Source organism: Branchiostoma belcheri, unplaced genomic scaffold (assembly GCF_001625305.1).
Source record: "Branchiostoma belcheri isolate BF01 breed outbred unplaced genomic scaffold, Haploidv18h27 scaffold694, whole genome shotgun sequence".
Classification (NCBI taxonomy): Eukaryota; Metazoa; Chordata; class Leptocardii; order Amphioxiformes; family Branchiostomatidae; genus Branchiostoma; species Branchiostoma belcheri.
Window position 1 is genome coordinate 6678 of NW_017804347.1, and position 9564 is coordinate 16241.

The following is a 9564-nucleotide window of genomic DNA, read 5'->3' on the forward strand; positions in this document are numbered from 1 at the left end:
CGCCCCCCCCCCGGTCCCCCCATGTCAAAAAAAGCCCGGTCTAGGTAGGGTTAAATCGTAATCTGCTACGAAATCAATAAACATAAACATGTTCCATTTATAGTCACTGTTCAAATATCAATTTTTTTTTACATGAATACATGAGATGTATTCAACTGAATCAAAGAGAGCGTGCTTAATGCATCATGCGGGTAAAACGTTGATAACACGGAGCACGTACTAACCCGATGTACAGATGTGGAGGTATGCATCAAATGAAAAAGAGTCAACTTTGCACTTGCATAGAAAGGTCAACTTTTAAAATATCATTCCTCTTTGAAGAAGCCGTCTGGCTGCAAATTCTATATAACTATAATATTTTTTGTTGGTAGGTTAAATATTAAAAAAAAATAAAAAGTAAAGATTCTGCTCTGAAATAGTACAAAGGTAAAGGATCATTTGAACAATATCAATAATGTCTTGACGTGTTAAACTTAATTCAAGACAGACCTGGAACTGTCCCACAGGGTTGATCTCTCCAGTGAAGTCCCTAGTGACAAAGTTGCAGATTCCACCGTGTTCACAGTTGCAGAGTTTCACCATGGGGTAGGTCGACGAAGAGGCTCCTTTGTTGTCTTGGGCAATAATCTCTAGTTGCACTGGTTGTAGGCTTCTGGGAGTCCATCTAAGGATACCGTTAACTAAAAAAATAGAATCGGATTTTTAGAGGCCCCCTAATAAAATCCTAAGCTTGCTACCTTTCTGCCACCTCCTGGACACAGTCATTTCCTGTGCCTTAACTTTTAACCTGCTTTTATCCTGCCTGTCAATCTTACACTCGCCCAAAATGCTGTCAACCTATTGTATTCCTGACATAAAAACAGTTCTTCTGTACACGGAAGTACTACTTTGTAATACGGTAACACAGATGTGGTTTTGAGGAAAAGAAAATACAAAGGAATGCTTCATAATGACATAAAAGCGTTCAGATAGTTTGACGGATCTTCACGAAAATGTCAGAGAGCGACTGAATGAAAAAAAAAAAGTTACCACACATCGGACAACATACATACCGGGGTTGATGGTTGCCCCAGGAATGTTGTTGACGTTGCCAATGGAATATTGCAAAGGATTGTCCTCAGGGTCAACAGCAATGACCTGTAGTTCCACCTGCTGTCCAACTATTCCATTGACTGTGGCGTTGGTTGTGATGTTAGGTGGAAAGTTGGCTGCAAGAAAGAAATACCATGATTATGTCGTAGTGAACACGGTGTCTTCAAGGATTTCTGTCATTCGTATTTCTATATCCGTACGAATTATGTTGGTTTTGTTTTACAGTGCAACTAAAATGTAATACATGCCTTTGCATGCAATAAACTTGAAGAAGTCCACGATAAAATTGTAAAAAAAATAACAGAATCTTTGAAAAGTGCGCCGTAAACTAACCCAGTGTCTCTGCGTCTGAATCAAAAGTCACAATACTTGATCTGGTTTGTTCTCCCACTTCTGCGTCGTTTGTGCTGAGAAAGTCAAAGAGACATTCTACATTTGTGCCACACAGAACATCAGCCTCGCTTCGTTTATCGGGGGAGACAGCTGCTAGTAGTTGGTTGAGAAACTTTGGCCTGAAATCTGGTTTGGCAAAGGAAGCTGCGTTTTGCCCATCCTCGTAGGTGAATAGACTTTCGTCTTGTCTGATTTGCCCTACAAAAAAAATAATGCATTAATGTTCTTCTTGTTTTAAGATATAAATAAATAATGATGGGACTGTATGGCAAATTATTACACAAAAATAACATTTGTCAACACATCGAATATCTACACAATTCTGTTCGAATAAGTAAACAATAAGTATACAATTGTCTAGAGAAAAATGTAAACATAATAAATGTCGTGTTTCCTACATGATAATCCCCACGGGAAGATTTCTTCCTCTGTTAGATTTCTGTCCTCTGGTGCCTGCAGTACCGTGCCGTTAGGATAGGTGAAGTCGTCCAAAATGTTGTCGTTCCAGACACCTGTGGATGTAATGTAATAGACATAACTAACTGTACAATGCGATTTATTGAGCCCTACATTAATTAGCTAGCTTGTTTTCTACTTGTAACTTGTAGGGAAAAAAATGACCTCTCCTTTTGTCATTTGCTGGACCGAAGTTATCATTTTACATTTTTTTATTAAAACACATGCAGAAATATTTTGTCTGTTTGTTATGAATTCTATTCATATGATAATAATTTCATATCCTTCTAAATAGGTCCTTGCTATATAATTTTTTGTTAATTTTGTTTATCAGAAAGTAACCAACTTACCCAGCATGCCTCGGGTAGTGTTCTCGAAAAAATCCGGCGCCCCGAACTGAACATTCAGCATGAGTTTCTGGAGCGTGACGGTCACTGTTATTCCCGAAGAGAAGGAGGCGACCACACTGGTCTGGTTCGAGTTGAAATTGTACTGAATAGTCAGATTGGCGAAACGCTGCGCACCTGCATGAAACACAGAAATTGTTACAGGTTGTCATTAAACATCTGATTAGGTTTCGTGGATGGTTTCCATTATCCATCTTGCATTTCTAATGTGTTTGGAACTTTGTTCCTTTCCAAGGTAATTGTTTTCCTTTTTATGATCTTTAGGGGAGCAATTTTACAAAAACTTTTCAAATTGTACCATTTTCAATTAAAATGTGAATTAAAAACATAGCAATTGTAAGAACAACCAAACATGTCATTGGCTTAATGACAAATGGACTACTTTTCTTTCCAATCTAATTCTAATACATCCATCCTCACACTTTACCGTTCTGCTGTAGGTCAGTGATGTTGATGGGCCGTTTATCCACCATTAGTGTCATATTTGTCCGGTCTTTGTTCATACCCATTTCAACCTAAGTGAAAAAAGAATAGTCAGTAAATATTCATGAACGATGAAACGAAGATTAAAACTGTGTATGAATGAATGAATGGTTGAATGAATGAATGAATGAATGAGACTTTATTTCCGTGTCGTTAGCGTTTCAACATTTACAAAGAATTGTTGCGTACATGCTCAATGTTTTCACCAAAAGAAACACCAAAAACAATCTAAGACAGACTTTTCGCAACAAGGCAGCATGACCATAACAAGAATGCTTTCAGTTTTATACCGATCATACTACGTAATAGACCGGGTCCTTGGTGAACCAGTATGAACAAGTATAGGAGTTACCGTCGAGGAGCCATCTTGCTTTGATGCGAATGCCGTGAAGACTGTAGCCTCAGCCACTTCCTGGGTACCGTTGGCGATGGCTTTCTCTGTGCGCCCCTGCAGCCTGAACTCAACACTGGCCCCACTCGTCTTGACAAGGGTGAACTCTCCTAACCCGTTAAACGTGTAGGCGAGACCGTCTAGTGTCTTCATGTGAGGATCTCCCCACGTTATAGCTAAAAAAGGCAACGGTCATACATTAACATTACCTGGTTTACGTGCTAAAATATTATGTAAATTCCTGTCTGCAGCCCTTCCTTGTGAAACAAAGATAATAATAATAATTATAACAATACCACATAAGCAGGAGCAGAGAAAAAATTATGTCTAATTGTGTATGGATTCAAAGTTGACAATATATTGACAATTGACAATTAATATATGAAACGTTCTTGAAAACAGAACAGATTTATGATAAAGAAATATCAATTGTGCTGATTGTTTAAATATTAGTTACACTACACCATCATAAAACTGATTTTTAAAAATACAATTGCTCCTGTAAGGCGTACCTAGACGTGGTGGCCTGTAGGAAGAACAGCTGTTTGGAGGCCTCTTTTCATAGTACAGGTTACAGAAGTCTTCATCGTCAGACAGGCTACAGCACCAGGACTTGGGATTCACGTCAAAGTCTGAAAAAAAAGGATTATTTTCAAGCCAATGTATATTCTCAATTCAATTGAATTCACTTAAAAACAGGAAATAGGTATGAATGAGTTTAGGCTGGGTACATGGGCCAATGTGATCTAAATTTGTCCGGCGTTGATGGGAACATTGCTAAAGGAATTTTTGTGACTCAAAATGCCCACATGATTTATACATTCACAATGGTCCCGATGTGAAAGGTGTCAACTTTTACCTTTCCTTAGTTAGAACTCGTGGTGTCGTTCTTCTGTTTGTGCACCAGTGTTGTCATGGATTCATATATGAAATTTGATAGAATCTGGCTGATGCAACTAAGAAGCAAATTATTTATTTTATCGTACCGTAATTAGAGTTTAGTCCAACAAAATGTTTATAATATAATTACCAGTGTGAAGTTGGGAGAACCGTTGATATCTGTGATGACTTCCAGCCAGGGGTATCTCAGCGTTCAGGGCCAGGAACTTGTAACAACAGTCTACACTGGAACCAGTCGGGCTGGCAAACAGAGGACTGAAGCAAACTTCTAGATCTAAACATGAAAGCAAGTTATCATGAAGATGCATAATGGCCTTCATATATCAAACAGATAATACACAAAACATGTAGATACCATACTCCGCGATAACGAAGAAATGGAAAATTTTTAACATAAAAATTCAAATATTCGACGGTCAACTCTCATTGGTCTAGAGACTCTAACCACTAATTGCCGCTTCTTGTAGGTAGGGATATCAATATAATCTAAAAGTCCTCACACAACATATACTTATATACCGTGTAAATTTTCCATTCTATACAATATATTTTCGACTGTGTTATGCAAAACATCAAACAAATACGTTTAATTTGACAATAGCATATAGTACTCATTACGAAATCTGTGCCTAAAGTCTGAGAGTCTGGTATGCTATGTTTTTCTTCTTTTAAGCGGTGCTGAATGTAAAATGTAAAAAGAAAATGCTATGTACCTTGATTCACTAGAAGTAGTGACCAGATGTCAAAGGGTGACAATGTCAATGTAACAGGGGCGAAGCGTAGGTCCCTCAGTGCCTGAAGCAGCGTGCAAGGACACATGCCTTCTCCTACAATCCACTCTGAAGGGTCTGGCTCTGTCTTGTACCAGTCACGACACAGCTTCTTGTAGTTCGTTTTCCGTGTGGCATCGCTCTCCAACTTAAACACCCATCGTCCTTTCAGCCCCGTGTTCCCGTTGACTTGGTCGGGTCTGTACGGATCTGCCAGCCGGATGTTTTCGAAGTTAACGCCGTTAGCGCTGTTGTACCCGAGAAGAACGTCCTGGGTTTCATTGGTCCACAGCATCTTGTCTTCCTTATAAGTCAGGAAAGCGACGGAATCTGATCCATCGGTGGCCAGGACGGCTTGGAATGTGTTTGGCTGAAAGAAGAAACATGACATTATTGAAAAATGCTATTGGCTTAACTTCTTTGCGCATGCAGTTATAACACTAAGTTTAAAACATTGATAAAGGTGTGCAAGACTCATACTGACAACTCATAATATAACAAGTATCTCTTTAGACTTTTCAAAGCTAACGTCTCAAAGAACAAATCAATTTCTTTACTGAAAGACAGGCTTTCGTTAAGCTTAAAAGTAAAAAAAAATCATATTAACATATTTGTCAATTTTACTCTTTTTAATCATATGTTGTTAGACTTACGTTTTGTTTTGTGTACATTGCCTCGACAGAGGGTACACTGTCCCAGGTCACCACCAGTACCCAGGTGGGCACAAACGTGTCGCTGAAGGACTGGTACATCCTCGTAGTAAACATGTCAAACACTGTCTGTGTGACATTGTCTACTGAGTTGTCATCAGAATACACCTGGTAGAAAAAAACAGGGATCAGTCATTGTAGGTAAACATACAATAGTTTCTTGTTTCTTAACAAAACAATCTGTTGACTCGTAACAGTTTATATTTATGATAAATGTTGGTCATCTATGATAGATAATATGTCTATATAGTTCTATGGTGTGATGATGAATACAATTTACGTTAAACTTTGTTAGTGATTTACACGTCCAGAATCCTAAGAATATCATATTAATAAGAGTAAGATCAAACAATTGTCTTTACTTCTATACTGCTGAGTTTTTTTTACCTCAGGGGGAGGAGACATCCTTCCGCGGAAGGGTTTTGTGAGAGATTTAGATTTTCATGTTCGCAGCTGTTTCTCGCGTTTGGGTGGACGGATTTTTTTGGGACTCGGTATATTTTTTGCTATTGGGCTGAATACCATGCACGTTCTTTTGTTTTTATTGTATTTTCGGGCGTGAAAATGGTGCCTTTTGGTGGCCCCAGAACACCCCTTTGAGCGTGAAAGGGGTCGCGACCGTTGACCTTTGGCGTGTATTACGCATTGTCGGTCTCGTCCACGAAGGTGACCCCTCGCACAGAAGGGTGTCTGGTCTCGATAAATTCTCTGTTTAAAACCCTAGTCCTGCGGCGCGCAACCAACATATAAAAATATACAATAAAAAGCCCGTAGGTATAAAATCTCATATTTTACTTGTTTAAGTTTGTCATTTACCTGATACCAGACTTTCCCCACGTCCGTTGTGAGATCCACATCTCCCCATGACGCTGCTACCATAGGAGGGAATCCTGCCTGTACGGTCTGGTTCCTCCTGAACAGACTGGGGTTCGGGTAGGGTTCCCTCCGCGCACGGGACTGCGCCGTCGGCTGGAATATTATCAACCCGTTATCGGAGAACTGCAAAGAAAGGGATCGAATAATTGCCACAACCTTATGTCAGGACATCCTTACGTCTTTATCTACATCCAACTCTATCTAGCTATCATGTACATGCGTTTTTGTTTTTCTTTGAACCATTCTTTTTTTATGTGAAGCTCAAATCTGCCCTCAGGCCGGTCGTGTGGAAACAAATTTTCTCTTAATGGAAAGATAAGGCAAGGTCTTCAAAGTTCACATAATTTGCAGTCCTAGTAAATTTATATACATTTTACATATATTTATTCCTTATTAAAGAACATAGTGACTATTGAACTTTATTTCAATAATTTCTTTAAAAAATTAATCGGATTACCGTAAATACTTTTGAATTATGGAAGAGACACACAAAACTCGCGATAATCATAACAACTTAAAAAAAAAGAATTTATACTCAAGGTTCTATAGATCTAAGTGGTGTGAGGCTAGGAGAAGAAAAGTGATCTTACATAAAGGCTGTAGTAGAACTGTCCAAAAAAGGGAAACCCTATACTGATGTCAATCAGAGACGGTAGAGAGATGTCCTTGCGGTCGTCTGTGTCAGGCAGCAACACGTCCCCTTGTTCTTCATCGTAAGGGAAAAGGATGATTTCTGAAACAAAACACAAATTCTAATATTTATATCACTGATATGGTAACTTAATTCATTGAAAGGCATTAGCCTACATTTTTAAGGACAGTTTGTCATTCAATATCAACTTTGACACCATGACTATCAATTTGATGTGATGACTGCTTTGGCTTTCTAACTTTATTAGCAAAATTTTCAGTTTTAACAGGTAGACTGGGATTCCAACCCCTTACCCTAAGATCAAGATTAACATTGCTAAGCATCAGTTCGCAGCTAAATATGATTAAGTAGTCTTTATTGCATATTCAAGCCCAGATAAGATAAACGCACATGTGACCATATGTGCTCTAGAGGATATAAAACATAGCGTTGGCACTGAAACTTTACATTAAGCACTAAGTGAGTGTATGCTTTACAGCAATACTACAACATATTTATCACCTACTATTAAACCCCGTTTCTTCTCTTTTTTAAACAGATGTCAAAATAACTTTACATTTTGTCCACTATACATTTATTCCTGCATGCTATAAAAATTTGAAGACGTTCGCGTTGACATTCTCTTACATATCTTGTATAATTGTAAAGTCTCTATATTAATTAGATTATCATAACTTACCTCTACACACGAGTTTATCCCGTGTGAGGCCATTTCCATAGAAGCCTTCCCTGCATGTACAGCTGTAGCTTCCCGGTGAGTTGTTACAGGCTGAATTCTGATGGCATTTTTTTATGAGACACTCATCAACATCTGCAGGCAAACATCAAAGGAGCCTGTCATCTACTGCGCAGATATCTATGCATATCTTAGAGAATGTTTATTACAGAAAACTATTCTCACGACTGTGTGATTTGAAATCAATGTACATGTAGACCACTACAACAAGATTGTTTACTATATAGTTCGGAATCTTATATTGCTGGTAACGATTAGGCGATTATTAAAAAAAAACGTTAGGAATTTTTAGGCTGAGTTACATATAAATGAGGGGCTCTTTGAGCCGTTAATGTATGCACACACACACACACACACACACACACACACACACAAACACCATATAGGTCATTTTTCGTACTTTGCAAGCTACTGGAATAAGATTTTCGAGGACTCACGTATGTCAATAGCAGATGATCAGTGGTTTTTATTTTCTTCATTGCATCACGTTGAATTCAACATAAGCATACAACATTTAACATTGTTCTTGGTTTTGTGTTCAAATGGTACGAAGTGAATGGCTCAGCTCTTTCACAGTTAACGCCCTGCCATTCACTTGGACAGTCACACGAATACTTATTAAGCCCGTTCCTGCAGGTACCTCCATTTTGACAGGGATCGGAAACACACTCATCAGTTTCTGTTGGGCAAAGAACACAAAGTCAAGAAGAGACTTCAATTCCTATCATAAAACAAACAGCTGTGTGAATGTGAATGTAAACGAAATAAATACAGCATCAACATATGGCGAAATATGGAACACAACGAACCTGTAACAGATTTTTTCATTCACGATCGAAAATGATTGCATCATCGAAAAGTATTCAGCAGTTTGTGTCAATAATGCAGTATGTTTTTTACCGGAGCATTCAAATCCGTCTCCATGGAAACCTTGTTTACAGGTGCAGATGAAGGAGCCGTTTGTGTTTCCACAGTCAGCATGCCGGTGACAAGGATCAGACGTGCACTCATTCATGTCTGTCAAAAAAGGGGGCAAATTGTATTTAGTAACCTTGACAGGACAGCATTGGTGACACTTTGTGAATGTACTCACATGGGAATAGCTAGCTTTAGGGTTCCGCAATTGACAATTAAGGTATTAACTGTCCTAAACAACTAGGTAGGTAGATATTAAACTTTATAGTAAATTTAACCAAACTGGTAACTATACGGGTTACGATTGTATTAATTGTTGAATCTTATGCCCTTAACCCTCAACAGAACACCTTCCCGGACTGATTAATCTGTACACCTGGGGTCCGCGCGGACCCCAGAGCAGTTTTTTTCTAATTTTTAGAAATTATCAACATGCTACCAGCTCAATTGTTTTGCAAACTGATGTGGGAACCTCTGTGTCCACATTACATACAAAAATCATACATTTTGAACTTTTTCTATTTTTTGGTGAAGAAAAGAAGACAAGAAGCAATACCTGATTTTTAAACCCATTTCAGACTGAAGGGGCTTTTGAGGCCCAACTTTGATCTCAGATAGCGGCTAAACGGCTTGCGCTAGAAGTATCAAATTTGGAGACCTTTCCTAAAATGTATCTGGAAAAAAGTTCATATTATTTTTATACTAGTAAGTTGATTTTTTTTTTTTGTGTTGCCATGGCAACGGGTAGTTTTTTTGAAAATAGAAGTAATTTGGTTTAAACAT

The 9564-nt window shown here is 38.4% G+C and overlaps 1 protein-coding gene across 1 annotated transcript in view; it reads right to left on the bottom strand.

Annotated features, from left to right (window-relative positions):
• Positions 1 to 8883, bottom strand: part of LOC109484263 (mucin-like protein) — a gene marked incomplete at both ends in the record, with an annotated part of 15553 nt that extends 6670 nt beyond the window's left edge. Inside the window, 16 exons of the mRNA XM_019787521.1 lie at positions 490 to 680; positions 1053 to 1208; positions 1426 to 1683; positions 1884 to 1997; positions 2292 to 2465; positions 2776 to 2863; positions 3184 to 3398; positions 3735 to 3854; positions 4253 to 4396; positions 4836 to 5262; positions 5546 to 5710; positions 6419 to 6601; positions 7069 to 7211; positions 7810 to 7943; positions 8434 to 8545; positions 8767 to 8883. Coding sequence (XP_019643080.1) covers positions 490 to 680; positions 1053 to 1208; positions 1426 to 1683; positions 1884 to 1997; positions 2292 to 2465; positions 2776 to 2863; positions 3184 to 3398; positions 3735 to 3854; positions 4253 to 4396; positions 4836 to 5262; positions 5546 to 5710; positions 6419 to 6601; positions 7069 to 7211; positions 7810 to 7943; positions 8434 to 8545; positions 8767 to 8883 — 2741 coding nt within the window. The remainder of the gene's footprint in view (positions 1 to 489; positions 681 to 1052; positions 1209 to 1425; positions 1684 to 1883; positions 1998 to 2291; positions 2466 to 2775; positions 2864 to 3183; positions 3399 to 3734; positions 3855 to 4252; positions 4397 to 4835; positions 5263 to 5545; positions 5711 to 6418; positions 6602 to 7068; positions 7212 to 7809; positions 7944 to 8433; positions 8546 to 8766) is intronic.
• Positions 8884 to 9564: the final 681 nt, after the last annotated feature.